This window comes from Stegostoma tigrinum, chromosome 11 (genome assembly GCF_030684315.1).
Source record: "Stegostoma tigrinum isolate sSteTig4 chromosome 11, sSteTig4.hap1, whole genome shotgun sequence".
Taxonomy (NCBI): domain Eukaryota; kingdom Metazoa; phylum Chordata; class Chondrichthyes; order Orectolobiformes; family Stegostomatidae; genus Stegostoma; species Stegostoma tigrinum.
The window spans coordinates 47,387,196-47,406,011 of record NC_081364.1 but is presented as its reverse complement, the minus strand read 5'-3'; the positions used below and the strand labels follow the sequence as shown (position 1 = coordinate 47,406,011).

The window sequence follows — 18,816 nt, the reverse complement described above, 5'->3', positions numbered from 1 at the left end:
TCATAAATTGTCGGAGCTGGTCAATCAATCATCAATGATCATTATCCTCAATCATAACGTTGATTCAAAACAAATATTTCAAACCATCATTATCCAGCAAATCATCTACCATTCCATACAAACTTCAACACATCAACCTTGTTTATTTCCAGGTGCTCATCCTGCCAGTTTCTTTTCCTGGCTGACTACACTGGTGGCCACAGCATGGCTAGTTGAAGGCTACTGGTTTTCATTCAGGAAAACTACAAATGGCCTCACAGAGTGGTTGCAAACGCAACTGACCTTCAAATAATCAGCTTTTGACACAACCACATCAGCACAGGCAGAAATCTAGCTTGGTTGGCAAACAGGTAACTGTAGAATCGCTAGATGAGTTGCAGTGGCAAAAGGACAAAGAATTCCAAAATTCTATCATCTGAGGGTGGACAACAAGCTCCTTCACTAAGCCATTGGCACTGCCCAAGGACAATTCTTCAGCAATCCTAATAATCTGCTGGAGTACAGATTGCTGCACTACTGTGGTCACTAATGAAAACACATTTGAACACTGCTATGTGCAACCATAATGGCATTAGCCTGAGCCTACAATACAAAAAGCTGAGAATTCATTATTTCAGTCCAAGCACAATGTTTAACACCATGAATTACTCTTCAAATATTGAAGCAGTCCATGTCCAAATGCAACAAGATCTTAACAATTTCCAGGCTTAGGCTGAAACTTAGCAAATAACTTTTGAGCCACATCAATGCCAGGCAATGCCTATGTCCAATAACACACAATCTGACCACTGCCCCTTGATGGTGCCAACATCACTGAATCCTCCACAATTAACATTCTGGGGGCTATCTTTGACCAAAAACTGAACTGTACTTGCCATATGAATATAGGGGCTACACAGCATGTCAAAGGCAAGGAATCCTGCAATAAGTAATTCATCTCATGACTGCCCAAAGCCTGTCCGCCATCTACAAGGCACATGTCAGGAGTAGCATGCAATAATCTCCACTTGCCTGGATGGGTGCAGATCCAAAAATATAAAAAGCCTGACATCACCCAGGGTAAAGCAGTCCACTTGACTGGCACCACATCCACAAACATTCACTGTCTCCATCCCCAATGGTCACTAGCACTAGTGTGTACTCTCTCCAAGATGCACAGCAGAAATTCATCAATGATCCTTAAAAAGCATCTTCCAAATATATGACCATTACTATCTATACCGACAAGGGCAGTAGATACATGGGAATACCACCAGTTACAAATTCCCCTCCAAGCAACTCACCATCTTGACTTGGAACTATAACATTGTTCCTTCAGTGTCACTGTCAAAATCCTGGAATTTCCTCCCTAATGGTATTGTGAATGAAGGGACTATAATGAAGGCAGCCTACTACAACCTTATCAAGGACAAGTAGGAATGATCCATAAATGCTGGCCCAGCCTGTGACACCCACATGCCACACCCACTGAATAAATGAAAACAAACAGGCACAGTGATGGGTGGAAAACAAAAAAATGTTTGCACCACCTGCAGCTTCTAAACCATAAGAAACTTTGGAATGTATGGAATTGGAAAGAAAGAGGCTAATTTAGTCAAAAACATACCATCATTCTCTCAGATTTCAGCTCTGCCACTGCCCATTGCTGCACCTATGATTACCAACATTGTGTCCTCCAAGGAATGAGGCATGCAGCCATGTCTGTTCATCACCAGCCAGGTGCTGCAGCCTCCAGCTTTGGGCCATCTTTGCCGCAAGAGAAGGAAAAATGTTTGTGAATGTAATTTTATGCATTTGGCTGATGTGTTTGCAATAACGTGAGCAAAGTGTGAGGTGGAAGTAGTGCAAGCCTCACAGTACAAGGAGTCTGAAGGTGAATGTTGGGCATGAGTCAGTTGTTGTCTGTGGAGTTCAGTGATAGCTGAGTGAATACGGTATGGTGAATGGAGCTGTGTCTGAGGTAAGGGATTCATTTGTTAAAACATGGCATGCAAAAGTACATTTACTGACCATGATCATTCATGTGAGGCTGTTGCGCTTTTTAGTGGTACTGCACTGACGGACATAATCCACTGCCATTGACCACAATGGTTATCTGTTCCTTCATATCTGGATATAGGTGTCTGGTGGGACCCCCGACTACTCTCTGCACCAAAGCCTCCATTGTTGCAGAGAATCTACAGGCATGCTGCTGTGTTATTTCTACTCCTTCTTCAGCTCAAAGATTTTTCCGGAGCTGGTATCAGTAGCTGCACCAACCAAAGTGCACTTAGCCTTCAAAAGTTGAGGTGTACGACTACTCAATAAATGACACTTGGTGCTAGACTGCATCCCAAAGCCATTTAGATAAGAAGGCAGCATTAAGAACAGGTACAGTTTAACCGCACATCACAAGCCAAGCACTCAATTACTGAACTAATCCAACTTTTCCATCGTGCTTTGCAGACAAAATAGAGAAGCAATGCGATTACATTGTTAGAATACGTCTAAAGGAAAGATAAAATCTAAAATATGTAAAGGCCATGGAGATGCTGATTGAGCAACGAAACAAGAGTAATGAGGTCCTCTTAGATATGAATAATAAATGATACCTCAGCAAATTGGTGAAAAAACATAATGAAAGGTAGCATAACAAATGAAAACCATCATATGTTTTATCAGGACTGGATTGCAATGTGAAAAGAAGTTGAATTATCTTACCCAGAATACTAAAGTAAAACTCCCATCATTGTTCAAATATTTGTCAGAAGCTTTCCAAACAAACTTTTTTTGTCGAGGATTAGCAATCCTTTCCTGCTACATTCCCATGATTATCCAGAAATCTGCAGGAAAAGACCTGCTTTAATTTACACTGTCAAAATACATTCTCCCTTTCAGCTGGTATTGTTGTTTCTTCCTCCCTTCATGAACATTATTGTAAGCAGGCCTTTTATCATTGAAAATCATTATCCAGGGAAGAAAAATCTCAAATCACAAAATTTATATCGCCCTCATTAGCAGACATCTTGGGAATCAGCTTCAGAACTGTATGTCTTTTGGCATTTTTCAGCAAACTGGGCCAACATCTTTCCTCCTTAAATATCAGGTATTAAACATCAATTGTGTAACCAAAATTATGACGGTTCATTCATTTGTAGTAAAAATCACTCAACAATGGCTTATACAATGCATTTAACATAGTAAAATATCCCAAGGCACTTAGAAAGAGTGGTATCAATAAACAGTCACTTAAGCAAAAGTCAGAGAGACAATGAAAAGCTTACTTAGATAACTTTCAAGGAACCTCATTAAAAAACAACAGTTGTGAGAAAGTTTCAGAGTTTATGTCCAAGGCAGCTTGAAAGCTCATCTGCTAATGGTGGCACAATTAAGTTTTTCCACTGATATATGGAGAAATTTCTTCAACCAGGGAGTCACGAGGAAGCGAAAGAACGATACTGAGTTGGATGATCAGCCTTGATCACACTGAATGGCACAGCATGCTTGAAGGGCTGAATGGGCTGCTCCTGCTCCTCTTTTCCATTTCAAAGTTGAGGCCAGAATTTGAAAAGCACAAGTGTCCGAAGCTTCTGGGCTTGACACAGACTACAAAGATTCAGGATGTGGAATTGTCGGTGTTGGGCTGGGGTGAACAAAGTCAGAAGTCACATGACACCAGGTTATAATCCAACAGGTTTATGTGAAAACACAAGCTTTCATAACTCTGCTCCTTCATCTACAAAGATCAGAAGGGACAATGTCATGGGTGGGATTTGAAAACTAAAATTTAAAAATTGAGAGATGTTAAAACAGGAGCTAGTGAAGGTCAGTAAACACAGAAGTGACAGGTGAGCTGGTTTGGAGTGAGTAAAAAAATGGACAGCATTCTGGGTGAGCACAAGTTTATGTGGAGTGTAAGATGTGTGATCAGCTGGGACACCATTAGAGCAATCTAGCCCAGAGATAACAAAGGCATAGATGAGGAATTCAGAAGCAGATGAGTTAAGGTAGGTTCGGAGTAGTGCAATGGTATGGATAGTGGTATTGATATGTGGTAGCAAACTTGCCTTGACTCAACATAACATCTGGTTGGAAATGCTAGCATGGGAATGGTGTTTGTCACAGTGACCAAATATTTTCTTGGAGGCAATTCCTGCTCATCTGAAGTTAAATGTTGGCCAAGCTGTTCAACGAGTCTGAGACTCTGATAGAATCCAAAGAGGTGATGGTGAGATAAAGCTGAATTTCACAGGCATTCATGTGGAATCTGAAGTGATTTTGGGTGATATCACTAAGAAATAGCATATAGATCGCAAATAGATGGAATCAATCCATGACAGACTCCAGAGGTAACAGTATGAGAGAGGGTCACAAAGCTCTTGCAGGTATTCTCCAGACATGATTAGTTAGATAAGAGTGGAATCAATCTACAGCAGTTCCACCCAGCTGGATAACAACAGTGAGGTGTTGAGGATGTTACTGTAGTCAACTGTATTGAAAGGATGTCTCAGTACAGTGGCCAGGGTAAAACCTGATTGGATACTCTGCCGTTACAGATTTAATTAAGGTAGTTATGATTTGGAACGCACAGAAAGTTAAAGATAAGCTGAGGCTTGTGAAGCGATAACACATTCACAAAACTTAGACAGGATACAGAGGATGGAGATAGGATGGTAGATTCAAAGGATCAAAGGACAAGTTTATTTTTCATTTAGAATGTCTGATTGAACATTTAAACAAGTTCAATAAATATCATATGTAAAAAGTAAACACCACTAACTTCCATATTTTATCCTTGAATGTAAATAAAGAATTCCAATTTCATTCACAAATCTTTGAGTGTTGCTCAAGAAATAACAGACATACTTATTTCAATCGATAGGAATTGAAGAGAAGTTTACATGAAATTGCCTCAGAAAATGAATGAAATATTATTGCAATCACTCCTGAAAATTAATTTTTTTAGCTAGTGTATGTCCTCTGTCTCATATCAGTGACAACAGCTTATCTTTCTTTTCCTCTGTTTTTGGTATGAGTAGAAAGAAAACAAAGGAAAAAAAGTTGTGCCCTAAACTGGCAGTTGAAATGGAAGTAGTCAAGGATAGAATGGTTAAGATTTCAAAGTATCAGCATAGTTTACTCAAAGAAATTTACTCGGTGGAATTTGTAGACATTTCACACAAACTGCAGCAATTTGCAGCGGTGCCACAATTTACCAGCAACCAATGGCAAATGGGGCTTGAGCACAAGTGGCCATAAGATCTTCACTTGGAATTAATTAACAGAGGAAGTACGTCAACTGCCATTGTTACTGAATTGCATGTCCACATTGTGACGTGTGCCTGGGGTCTCCAGGTGTCATCAAGGCAGCAGCAGTAGATGCAGGGACTCCTGGCTACAGTAGGTTTAGAGCAGGGACACCTGGTTACAGTTGAGGCAGTGGTGGTAGCACCTCATTATAGTACATCCAGAGCTGGAGTCTCCTGATTATTGGCAAAGCAGTGGCAGCAGCTCCTGGTTGTGGTAAGCCTGGAGGAGGGAAGTGTGTAAGTCCAACACGGGGCCTGGCATTGGCAGCCCGATGGCGAGGTGGGCACGGTGAAGACTGGCATCTGAAGAGTGACGACTCTGACAATGGTGTGTTCGGCACAGGTGTTGTTGGTCAGCTGGTACAGGGCTCAGGACTCAGGACTCATGGCAGAGGCAGCAGAACAAAGATGGTTCTATTTCAGCCACATCTTTCATTCCTAAAACTACTCAGAATAGCACTGGATTGTGGCAACAGTTGGAGCCTTTCACTGTATTTTACTGTGTGGCTCATTGTACAATACAAGTCACAATAAATAATCATTCATTCAAAGACCAGCCTAATTAGCTGTTTTGTTGAGAAAAATTTAAACAAATATCCACCAAGCAAAAGCTCACAATATCAATGTAACTTTAAGCCTTCATACCACAGAAACTTTCCAGACACCAAGACAGATGACTACAGAACTCATGAACTTGATGATTCTGAGAGCAGCAACTTATTTTAAAAACTAACTAATGGCTTCCCACCATGCAATGCACTATTGACAGAATGAAGACAGAATTCAAATTCAGTGTTTTGACAAAACTGTTGTTATCACCATGAAACTTTTGTATGATATATACTACTCCTCAAAAATGGACATTTCCCAAAAAATATTCAAGTGGATACTAATATGCAGAACATTAGAGAAGGGGTTCACTCCTAGCAGATGCAGATTACAAGGCTGATGATATTACTGCAAATTCCCTGAGTAAATATTTGAGATGAAGAAAAAATATTTCAGGTCCTTTAGTTTCTTCGGATGGAGGCTGCAAGATCTGAAAGCAGCATGATAATTATAATGCACATTGGGCTGCGTCAACCATCATCAGAGATGAAGACATAAATTTATGGAAAAACTCAGCAGGTCTGGCAGCATCTGTGGACAGGAATCAGAGTTAACTTTTCAGGTCCATTCGCCCTTCTTCAGATCTGATGATAGCCAAGGAAAGGATTTTTTTTAAATACAGAAGTTGGCGGTTCTGAAGCAGGGTCACTGGACCCAAAATGTTAACTCTGATTTCCCTCCACAACGCTGCCAGACCTGCTGAGCTTTTCCAGCAATTTCCGTTTTTTGTTTCAGATAGGATTGACTTCAGAATCTTTTTCCCCAGGGTTGAAGTGTCTAATAGTAGGGGGCTTGCATTTAAGGTGAGAGGTTGGAAAGTTCAAAAGAGATGTGAACGACAATTTTTTTTACATATGCAGTGGTAGGAGTCTGGAACCAGCTGCCAGGGGTGGTGGTGAAGGTAAATACCAGAGGGGCGTTTAAGGGACTTTTAGATTAGCATATGAATATGCAAGTTATGGATGAATATGGACCAACGGCAGATAGAAGGAATTAGTTTAATTTGGCATCATGTTCAGCACCAAATTGTGGGCCCAAGGGCCAGTCCCCGTGCTGCACAACTCTAGTATTCGCAGTTCTTTTGTCTTTTTTTATAGACGTGTCCTTGAGAATTTCACGACCTCTCCGTCTCCCAAAGCTCTCCATTAGGCATGTCAGTTGCAAGGACATAGCTGCTCATTACTTTTCCAGTTTGACGTTGAAGAACCGAGATCAGTTTGTACGTCTCATGAACAAGATTTTCTGCACAATTGAAGAACAGCAGCCAAACTTTGTCGGATAAAAGAGTGAAAATGCGATGAGCCTCGTCTATTTTTTCTAAAAAGTGGCGTTGTCAAGTGACTACATGCCAACCCTGGCGGAAAATTCAGGTGGAAAGAAGTGCTCAGGGATAACACATGAAGCTGGGTGAACACAGCAGGCCAGGCAGAGACGGAGGAGCGGGAGAGCTGACGTTTCGGGTCGGGATCCTTCAAAAATTTCTGAGACGTCAGCTTTCCTGCTCCTCTGATGCTGCCTGGCCTGCTGTGTTCCTCCAGCTCCACACGGTGTTATCTCTGACTCCAGCATCGGCAGCTCCTACTGTCTCTGAGTGCTCAGAATAAATTTGCCTGAGTTGCGTTATCCTCAAGAGACTGTAGCTCCTCGCCCTCGAGGCTAAAAGGGTTGGTTTGCTGAAAGCGCACCACAATTTAAAGGTATTTCTCAACACTAGTGCCTCTCAAAACAAAAATACGACATAAACAATGCCTTTTTAAAGCAGAAAAAACCGCGCTTACAAAGTCTTCTTTTTCCCTCGCGATGCATGTTTCTGCTTAACTAAAAAACGCGAATGAATTTACAAGCAACATTCTTTGCAACTTTAAGAAAGTCTCACCCCTCAGAAGAACAACCAGCCCCGCCCACAGCACTGCAAAACAAGTCACGCTGCTTCAATGTTTAATCCCTCTTTCAGGTAAACTGAGGCAGGATCTTTGCATTAGAGACGTGGAAATTGACATTGTTCGAACACTAATTCCTCGAAGTTAAGAGCGTCTTTCTATTTCTTACACTGGAGATAAAGAATAATAAGTGTCTGATCGGTGCGTCACCTTAAAAAAAACATTTTCAGGGAAGAACATTTCCAAATAGTACAAGGTAAGCAAATGAACGGTAGCTTCTTGAGATCTATAAGTAAATTATCTCCTGGTATAGTAACAATTCTCTTTAAATTTTTGGAGACGTTACAACAATTCTAATGCTGAATAAAAACGAAGTGCTGGTGGAACTTCGACAGGTCTGGAAGTGTTTGTGGAGAGAGAGGGGGGAGAGTGAGACACACACAAAGTTAACGTTTCGAGTCCACCGTAACTCTTCAGAATTGATAGGGGCTGGAAATGAATTTTGTTGATAAATGGGGAGCGGGGAGAGTGGCAGTGAAGGGGAGTCAAGCTGGAAGATTCAAACGGAAATCCCGTCGGAGAGAAGAACAGAGCGTCCATTCCGCTGCATTTAAATCAGCGGCTTTTGAGTTTCACAACGTGTAATTAAGGTGGAGTAGAGCGCAAAGGGGACAGCTCACTGCGCCTCATTAGAGGTGAATAATAGCTGTGTGTAATTCGTGTACAAAAAAAAGCTTCAGCAATGACTCGGTGTTTGCTTTAACGGTCGAGTTTATCACTGAGCGGAACGGGGGGAAAGCTCACTGAGGTTAGAAACTCGGACGGCTGACGCCACGCTCACGCTGCTGCTTTGAGGAAGGGCTTGGGGGCTGCGTTACTCTGTGCGTAAGAGAGGCGTCTGTCAACTGGAGTTATTAACATCTTTGACGTCGACCCCCAGTCAAACATGTTCCCAGGGTCTCCAGAGGCCGTGTAACACCGTGCGAACTGAGCAGCCTGTACTCTTCCCCAGTCCCATTAGTCCTGCCTTATTTAGCGAGGGTCGTCTTGAAGGTGTTTTTTTTCGGGGTGGGGGGGGGGGTGGTGGCGATGACGAGTTACGCAAATTACCCAAAGAGGACGTGGTGTTTCCCAGTGTGGTCTTTGATGGTTTAGCACGTTCTAACGCCGATTATGTCCAAGTCGCATTTTGTCCCCGGGGACAATCGGTTCTGATAACGTTGAAACTTACATCCTGAATATCGTGCTGTTGCCAAATCACCATTTCAGACTCGAAAATGACAAAATACACACCTTTGTTTTTCAAGACTAGAATGATTATTACCAAACTTTGGAAACTCCGAGCTTAACTTCAGTATCGCGAGGGTTAAATGTTACTTACAAGTCCTGCACAGAGGCTGATGACAGCTGTGTGCTCCGGTTTAGCATTGACCTGTCCTGTGTAGTAGCAGTGCTTCGTCTCAGTGTCCTCTTCGTGAAACTCTGTGAGATTAGCTTGTATTCCAAGGTGTATAACGGTAAATATCGGTGCAATAAATTCAGAATCGGCAGTTAAATTGAGATGAAAAAATTGCCCAAATGCACTAATTCTGTAGTGGGTTGTGAAGGCCCAGTGGTCGGTGTCAATGCTTCGTTTTCTCCTCCTAAAATGCATCGTATCTGGGAAAGCTTCCCCAAACTCAGTCACTCGAGTGGGTGTCACGATTTCATAAACCTTCAGCTGCTCTCGTAGTTTAGCTGAAACAAGATAAAATCTTAATTTAACACACGGGACATTACCATAAATTAAGGTCTTAATGTGTTTCATACTGACGACTACTATGTTAAATGTTGTTCCTTTTATTTTAAAAATCGATAGTTTTGCAACAGTAATACACAGCACACAATATAATCAAGTATTACCTTGTCTTTGATACATTTGTGGTGTTCCTTCTATACTGGAGACGAAAAGTAACATTATCCCTACCCAAAACACAAGTTGCATGATTACCGACTGTGTACAGAAAGCCCTCACCACAAGACAACCACTAGCACTCGAACCTTTCATTCAATTTATCCTCGATTGAACAGTGCTATGGGAGTTGGTGCTTGGCGTACGTTGCATCCGATATATCGTTGGCGTAATATTAGGTAAGAGAACATAATGTAAGAGGAGGTACCGGGGAAAGTCAGTGCTGGCTAAGTTTTTACATTACTGCCTGTGCCTGTGAACTCGAGGATTTGATCTTTTTAGGGGGTGTTGGGGGCGGTGACGGCTCGGCGTACTCAGAGTTTCAACCCTGCTAATCTGTTAAACCATTGACGTCTCGCAGAGACCTCCCCCCACTCCCTTATCGAGGCCAATGGTATGTCAGGCTGGGTCTGTCGGCGAATACTAATCAAACGCTGCGATTTTTTTTCTCTCTTTTACGAACCTTCCTTCTTCAGTCGAAAGTACAGAAATATGCAAGAATAGTATGCAACTCTGAAGCAAGGCAACAATTTCAGCTCTAGACACTTCATTGTAAATCGAAAGTCGAACTGAAATATTTAAAGTGATCATTTCTGTCCTTTTTTCTCTGAATACAACATTGTCATTATCTCCCACTGCCATACAAGATTTTGTTTTAGATCAAAAACTTTTGTATCAGTTTTAGAATCTTGTTTCAAAACAAAAATTTCACATGTAAAGACGTGGAAATCGTAAGAGAATTTTCTTTATTGTGTTAGTTCTGAGGATCACATTGCACAAGGTTTTACAACCTTAAGACATGCCTAAAGAACCATGCTTCAAAGAGTGCGAAAAGAAAACTGGACCCAGGAGTGTTTACTTGTTCGTTATCTCTTAACTTTCTGTGAATAGGTCTTGCAGTGCAGGAAATGCTCATAACGTTGCGCGAAAGAGCGTTTGGACATAAGGGCACCTATAATTTACTAGTTCCCAGCCCAATAATCATTTCCTCTGGACGCCTGAGATCTCCAGTGCATTGCCTCTTAAACCGCAGCCGACAGGATACGACCTTGATACGATTAGAGTGGGTGGTAGTCACAGGAACTACTATTCATTGGCTTCTTCGAGTATATACCGAGCCAGCTATCCATTTAACGATGGACCTAGTGGGAGTTTTCGAAATGTCATCTTACTGTTGTCCCACTGTTGGATAAATTTGTTTACGTTCAAGTTAACATAAATTTAAGTTGTATGTGCAAAATTCAATGCACGAATTTGAAATTCATTAAAATAATCTGTTTTTACAGACAGGAAAAAATCAAATGTTTCGCCAAATCACCTGAAACTGAAATATTAGTGACAGTTTAAATGATTGATTCCATAACAATAAGGCAAACTCTAGGTATTTGTGATCTCCAGTTTTATATGTCATAACAATTACAAAACTGGACAGTGAAGTGAATGTCATGCACTTTGTTCATGGATCACACATTGTCTAATATTTCAAATTTAAAAGGCCAACTTTGTGTTTGTGCAACAGCAGCAATAAGTTTCATAAGTGAAAAGGAAACTTTTTTATTCAATCAAGGAAAGCAGGTGCCACTGGCTAGATCAGAATCATCCCTATTTGCCCTTGAGAAGGTGGTGGATAGACTTTAACCGCTGTAGTCCATCTGCCTAAGGTGGTCAAACAATGTCATTCAGTAGGGAGGGACAGTGAAGTAATGGCAATACATTTTCAAATCAGGATGCTGTAGGGCTTGGGGTGAACTTGCAGGTCATGCTGTTCCCATGTATCTGCTACCCTTGTCCTTCTGGATGGTAGTGATCATAGGTTTGGAAGGCACTGCCTGAGGAACCTCAGTGAATTTCTGAAGTGTACTTTGTGGATGGTATATAACTGCTATGTCTGTGTGCATTAGTTTGGAAGGAATAAATGTTTGTGGGTGTGCCACCAATGAACCACGCTGCTTTGTCCTGGATGGTGTCAAACTGCTTGTGTTGTTAGAACTGCACTCATCCAGGCAAGAGAGAAATATTCCATCATACTCCTGACTTGTGCTTTGGAGATGGTGGACAGGCTTTGAGGAGTCAGGAAGTGAGATGGTCGCTACAGGATTCCTAACTTCTCATCTGCTTTTATAGCTATTGCATGTATATGGCTAGCCCACTTTCTGGCCAATAACATACTCCAATATGGTAATAGTAGTAATGCCATTGAGTGTCAGGGGGTGATGGCTACATTCTGCCTCACTGGAGATGGTTATTGCCTGGCACTTGTGTGGTGTGAATGTTATTTGACATTGTGCAGCCCAAGTCTGGATATTGTATTTCGGTCATGGATTCTTCAGTATCTGAAGAGTTGCGAAGAGTGCTGAATGTTGTGCAATCATCAGTAACCATCTCCAATTCTGACCTTATGATGGAGGGCAGGTCATTGATGAAGTAGCTGAAGATAGTCGGGCTTAAGACACTATCCTGAGGAATTCCGTTGAGATGTCCTGGAGCTGAAATAACTGACCTCCAACAATCAGAGCTATCATTCTTTGTGCCAGGTATGAATCCATCCAATAAAAAGTTTACTCCAGTTTTGTCGGGGCTCCATGCCACATGTAGTCAAATGCTGCCTCAGGCATAAGGGCACCTCTGCAATTCAGCTCCTGTGTCCATGTTTGAACATTGGTTGTAATGAGGTGAGGAGCCAAGAAGGCAAACCAGTCAGTGAGCAGATTGTTGCTAAGTAGGTGCTGCATGATGCCACTAGTGATGATGCCTTCAATCACTTAACTCATGATCAAGAATAAACTGATGGGGTGGTAATTGGCCAGGTTGGATTTGTCCTTTTTTTCGTGTGTGTGTAGGACATCCATTGTATGCAGGCAATTTTCCACTTTGTCATGTATATGCCAGTGTTGTAGCTTTACTGGAACAGTTTGGCTAGGGGTGCAGCAAGCTCCGGAGCAAGTCTTCAGTACAATTGCTGGAATTTTTTCAGCACCGTAGCCTCCTGGATGAGGTTGAAATGGATCATTCACTCAGCACTTCTGGCTGAAGACTGTTGCTAATGTTTTAGCCTTATCTTTTGCACTTACGTGCTTTGCTCCCCCATCACTTAGGATGGGGATATTTGTGGAGCACCCTTTCCAAGTGAGTTATTTAATTGTTCACCACCATTCACAACTGGCTGCGATAGGACTGTAGAACTTAGATCTGGTTGACTAATTGTGGAGTCACTTACATCTGTCTGTCACTAGCTGCTTATGCTATGGCTTCACCTGGTTGACACCTTATTTTTGGGTATACCTGATACTGCACCATACTCTCTGCATTCTTTTTGAACCATTGTTGATCAGAATATTTTACATCAAATTAGAGATTAAATGAATGTTAAGACTTTTCTTTATTCTGATTATAAGTTCCATATTCGCCCATAATGGCACAATGGAGTCATTGCTGTAGAGTTCTTCCAGAAGCAGAACAACACCTGAGAGTAGAATTAATATTACCAGTTGCACACACATTAATTCAGACCGTTTCAACTTTGAGTTTTAATCTTTGTGCTTTCAGATTCAATAGTCCAGCCAAGCTAATTCATCTGATAACTCCAATAATCTTCAGCTTTTTTACTTTCTAGAATCATCAAAGAATTAAACAGTAAGATTTGACGTGTAGGATAAATCATTGTAGTGATATTTTGAAAAGCTGTTTTGATGCCTTTTAAAATCAAAGTGAAGATAGGTTTGTGCTATATAAAGGTTAGATCTACTAAAAATATTCAAAGATCACAGAAGAATATAATTAATAAATTATTAATTTTCAATGTACAACTTGACAGAAGAAACAACTAAATGATATTAGTTAGCAGTAGTATCCTGGAATTGTTGAAACAATGATGAACACAAATTAATCTCTGTCATCATATTTCACTAAGCCACGAACCATAAACACAAACAGATCTGTCATGTCATTTCATTTCTTAAATGATTAACTGAATAGGCTTTTCCCTCAGGGCCAGTTCTTGGCTGCCAAGTTTGCCTAAGTACTAAACATATTTTATATTGGTACCACCATTCTTGTTAAAGAAAATTTTGTGCAGAGTTTTATCTTCTCAAACACTTGCTAGGGAATATTATTTCTACATACATTAGCCACAACTTGGAAACATATTGTATATTTAATTGGAGTTGATGAGACAGTGTGCTGAAAAATTTACATAAAAAGGTTACAGGTATTGATATCAAGCCATGTGCAAGAAATTGATGGAGGTGACCGCAAGTTCAGCTCAAAAGATAGAGTTTAGGCAAACTTTTAAACATTGATAGAGACCTGTAGAGATGGTGGGTTAAGGAAAATTGTTTCTAACTTTGAAGCAAATAATCTTGGGAATTCCCAAATATTTCCAACCAGAGGGTCAAAACATATTCAAGAGGATACCAGGACTGAAGGAGGTTGTAGAAATAGTGTGGGCACCATGTGAAGGAGGAAGATGAAGGAGCATTAGTTAAAAATTTAGGGAAGTCCAGGGATGTGAGCAGAAACTTTTGATGAAATGCGAGCTGTATTAAAACAAATGGAAATGAAATGACACCAGGCCAGTCCATGGAGCTGGACAACAAAATCACCTGAGAGAGGATGGTACTCAACGATTTCATAAGAAGCACAGTAATTGAGAAGACAAGGAAGGATAGTCACAGCAAACAATATGGACCAAATTAATTAAAATAACGAAATTTGCAGAGAGATGTCTAGAACTAGGAGGTGACAGTGCATTGAAACAGCCTTGACAGGAAAAAGGTTGAGATGAGACAATGGTCAAAGAGGACGGATATGTTATCCGAAGAGCATGATGATTGTTTTTGATTGGGAGAGGAATAGTGCCTAAAAGGAATGTCAGCAGTTATGAGGGCCAAGAAGAGTTCTTGAGTAAGAAGCGAGATGGGGTTGTGGAGGTCGGGGTAAGATTGTGAACTGGAGTGGTATCCCAAGGGAGAAATGAATTTTAGAGGGCATGAGCAGATGCAAGAGTAATTTGTAAAATGATGCTCACTGAGAAGTAGATTGGGCAAAAGCCTAGTGGGAGTTCAGGAGCAGGAAGGAAGAAGAAAGGCCAGCATTACAATTCCACGAATGGCCTCAATCGTTGAGGTGAAATTTAGAAACTCTTTGCATTTAATGCTGGAAATTAGGATACAAATGAAGGAAATTAGGGGAATGACTTGTGAAACATTACCGTGTGAAATAAAGAAAAGCATGTGTATCTTCCCTTCAGGATGGCCTGGAATAGTAAAAGGATGTAATTGAACAGAGTAGGATATTTGTGCTGAACATGCTCATCATCTGGAAATTAATAATTGGATCATTTGTACATCAGAGGTAGTAAGCAGAGATATTTTGGGAAACAGAGGGTTATTTAAAAAGCTGGTTATTTAATGCCTAAATGAATGGATAAGCATGATGAAACAGAGAAATGAGAGTGAACAAATGCAAAATAGATGGTGCCATAAGAGTGGAGGGAAAAGTGCATGTGCAAAGATGTACAATTGAAGGAGATCACACAATGTGGCCATGGAAGAATTTGACAATGTAATTTTATACCAATTCATTATGGAAAAGAAAGCCAATGAAGGATGGAAATTGGAATGTGAAAAAGACAATGGAACGTATATTCTATAAAAACTGCAGCCAGATGGATTTGGGAAAGGAGAGCACAGGAATTGAACTTCAAAACGATGAGGCTTGGGTCTGAGCAGTGACAATATCCCCCTCTCAATAAATACACCATTAGGATTCACTATCTGCTCATGCAACAGATAGCTGCTTTGGTAAGTCAACCAAAATAAATGGAACTACACTATAATATGAGGCATCACATTCAGGTGGAGTGGAATGAGAGCCACAATTTGAATAAACTGTGATCTTGCACAATGGCTTTGGCTAAATTTAGTATAAATTTCTGTTTTGTTACCACTATGGAACTATATCCATGACCCCTTAAATAAACTCTTAGATTTTATAAAAAAGAACCTCTCCTTTTTGTGTTTCAGAATTACAATAGAGGCATTGTCTGTTACAACTTAAGCACTGAATAATATGCAATGTAATAATGTTTGGTCATGCTCTGATTGTGGTTTGCTTCCTGCTGCCAACACATTTGTCTACAAAGTCTTTACCACAATGAGAGGTTTCATTGGGAAATGAGATTTGGTTGTCAGCCACTTCCTCGGCAGTCTCTCAGATGAAAAACCATTGCCCTGATCAGGGCTGGTTTCTCTACCTCCAGCTGCCCACTGAATTTGCATGCGTGGGCCTCTTCCTCACTCCTGCTAGCAGTAGAATTCTCCTGCACAGCATTAACAATTTCCACGTTGGTTAGCAAGCTGCACGTTAGAACTTCCTCAACCAGACCAACAACAGATTCAAACCTCATGTTTGCTGGCATTTGGAATTGAGTACTCATCGGCTGAATGAAATTTGCTGCATTAGAATTTTCCCTCATCACCTGTTTGGGATCATCACTGTCAAATGAAGCTGCTCCCTTTGCTAATGAATGAATTTAAATTGCAAGAGCAGCACAATTATGGGCTATTATGTCTTGCACTGCTGCAACCTGGTCAGAGCAATGGAATTGCTCCCCTCAAGTCATCTGTATATTCCTGCTGTTTCTATTTGGTTATGTTTCAATTGCTCTAAATATGTATTTCTGGTAAACAGCTATTAAGATCTTCTATTACATAAAATAACACTTTTCTTTGCAAAATCTGTGGAATTAAGATGGTAATCACATTAGTAAACTAGTTACATTTCTTTCACCCTTCATCGGAGAGGGAACTGGAATAAATAGGGAGAGGGGGGAGGTGGACCGAAGATGGAGAGTAAAGAAGATAGGTGGAGAGAGTATAGGTGAGGAGGTAGGGAGGGGATAGGTCAGTCCAGGGAAGATGGACAGGTCAAGGAGGTGGGATGAGGTTAGTAGGTAGATGGGGGTGTGGCTTGGGGTGGGAGGAAGGGATGGGTGAGAGGAAGAACAGGTTAGGGAGGCAGAGACAGGTTGGACTGGTTTTGGGATGCAGTGGGTGGGGGGGAAGAGCTGGGCTGGTTGTGTGGTGCAGTGGGGGGAGGGGACGAACTGGGCTGGTTTAGGGATGCTGCAGGGGAAGGCCAGATTTTGAAACTGGTGAAGTCGCAAACCATTTCCACTCCCCCTCCCATTCTCTGGATGACATGTCCATCACGGGCCTCCTGCAGTGCCACAATGATGCCACCCGGAGGTTGCAGGAACAGCAACTCATATTCCGCCTGGGAACCCTGCAGCCTAATGGTATTAATGTGGACTTCACCAGTTTCACCAGTTTCGCTGAAAAGTAGAATATAGGAGCAAGAAAGTTTTTTTTTGTTACAACTTTATAAAACATTGGTTAGGCCACAGCTGGAATACAGTGTACAGTTCTTTTTATCATTAATTCACGGGATGTGGGCATCACGGGCCAGGCCAGTAATTATTACACATCCCTAATTATCCAGAGGGCAGTTAAGTGTCAACTACATTGTTGTGGATCTAGAATCACATGTCGGCCAGACCAGGTAAGGACAGCAGTTACCTTCCCTAAAGGACTTTAGTGAGGCAGATGGGTTTTTCCTGACAAATATTTAATGGTCATCATTTGACTCCTAATTCCAGATATCTAATGAATTCAAATTCCACCATCAGCCATGGCAGGATTTGAACCCAGCTCCCCAGAACATTACCAAGTTCTCTGGGTCAATAGGCGTGCAAATGATACCACTCAGCCTTCACCTCCGCTAAGATCTTCTGGTCACCACAGTATCAGAAGAATGTGAGAGGGTGCAGAGGAAATTCTTCAATATATTGACTGTGAATGAAATGTCCAGTTAAGAGGAGAAACTGGTTAGGCTGGGTTTGCTTTCCTTAGAGCAGAGGTTGAGGGATATCTCATTGAGATATACAAAATTATGAGAGGCATAGACAGAAAAGGTTGAGACTCTTCCCCGTGGCAGATGTGTCTAAGACCAGAGGGCAGACACTTAAGCTGAGGAGAAAGTGGTTAAGAGGAGATCTGAGAACTTTTTTTTCCCCTCCCAAAGGTAGTAAATTTATGGAAGGTATTGCCTGTGAGGGTGATGTTAGCAGGTACTGTTGCAACATTCAAGAAGCACCTGGATGACTACTTAAAATGCTAGGGCACAGTAGGCTCTGAACAGAATAGAGGTAAATGGATTTAGTGTATTTTGGTGTTTGTTGGTTGCCACAGACCTGATGGGTCAAAGGGACTGTTTCTATGCTGTATGACTGTGAACGTGAGGCTGAAACAAATGCATCATCCAATATAAAGCAAATGAATGAAAGTTTATAAACCTATTAAAATATTTAATTTGGTAATCAATTAAGACAACGATTTAATATTATTTTCTTTATCTCTCACTTTTAAAAGTTAAAAGATTCTCTTTTTGATGACAAATGCCTGCCCCAAATCTTATCTGTATTATGTACCATGTTGTTTTGCGACCCGAACGTTGCAGTCGGCCAAAGGAGCAGCGCCTGTAAGACTCGATGCGAGCAGGGATTTTTGACTGCTTCTCCTAACCTGGGCTGCAACTACGTCGAGGAGTGCCGTCTCATGTGGGATCAAAATGGTAGGCTTAAAGTCTCTGCATTGTAAAAACAGGGGGAAGAAAACAGGCCGCTGCAGCAAAAGAGGCATGGAAATCGCATTTTTAAAAGCGCTTTTAGTAGATATAATTTTCCAAATTAAAATTTTAAACACTCTTAAAAATAATTTTGATCGGAAATCCGATTGTTAAACCTGAAATCGTGCCACGAAACAATGGAGTAACATTTTAACAAGATTTGCTACATTTGTAACAGTTTCATGTCAAATAGTTCAATTCATTTTGTTAGTGGTACGCGTGTCCTGATTAAGTTTTTGTGAATTGAAAGGAGACACGTGTTTAATTCTGAATTGATAGGCAAATTTATGCGACTTTTTTAAAATTTGACGCTTCGGCAAACCTTTGGAAATAGCATTGGTTCTGATCCATTGCTCCTTTCGGATTAGCGCACGGTGTACATCATTCAAAAATTGTCCAACTC

General features: G+C 41.1%; 1 protein-coding gene and 1 long non-coding RNA gene across 7 annotated transcripts in view; one reads left to right on the top strand and one right to left on the bottom strand.

Moving 5' to 3' along the window:
* Positions 1–10,010, bottom strand: part of adamts9 (ADAM metallopeptidase with thrombospondin type 1 motif, 9) — a 254,369-nt gene extending 244,359 nt beyond the window's left edge. For all 5 annotated transcript variants that reach the window (XR_007249201.2, XM_048547294.2, XM_059649931.1 and 2 more), the window contains exons 1-2: positions 9,680–10,010; positions 9,159–9,514 (exon numbers count right to left, since the gene is read on the bottom strand). Coding sequence is in view for 4 of the 5 variants with exons in the window: in XM_048547294.2 (XP_048403251.2) it covers positions 9,159–9,514; positions 9,680–9,824 (501 nt within the window). In the remaining variant the exon portion in view is untranslated. The remainder of the gene's footprint in view (positions 1–9,158; positions 9,515–9,679) is intronic.
* LOC125460167 (uncharacterized) overlaps positions 7,821–18,816 on the top strand; it is a 112,315-nt gene continuing 101,319 nt past the window's right edge. For both annotated transcript variants that reach the window (XR_007249204.2, XR_007249203.2), the window contains exon 1: positions 7,821–8,033. This is a non-coding gene — a long non-coding RNA (uncharacterized LOC125460167). The remainder of the gene's footprint in view (positions 8,034–18,816) is intronic.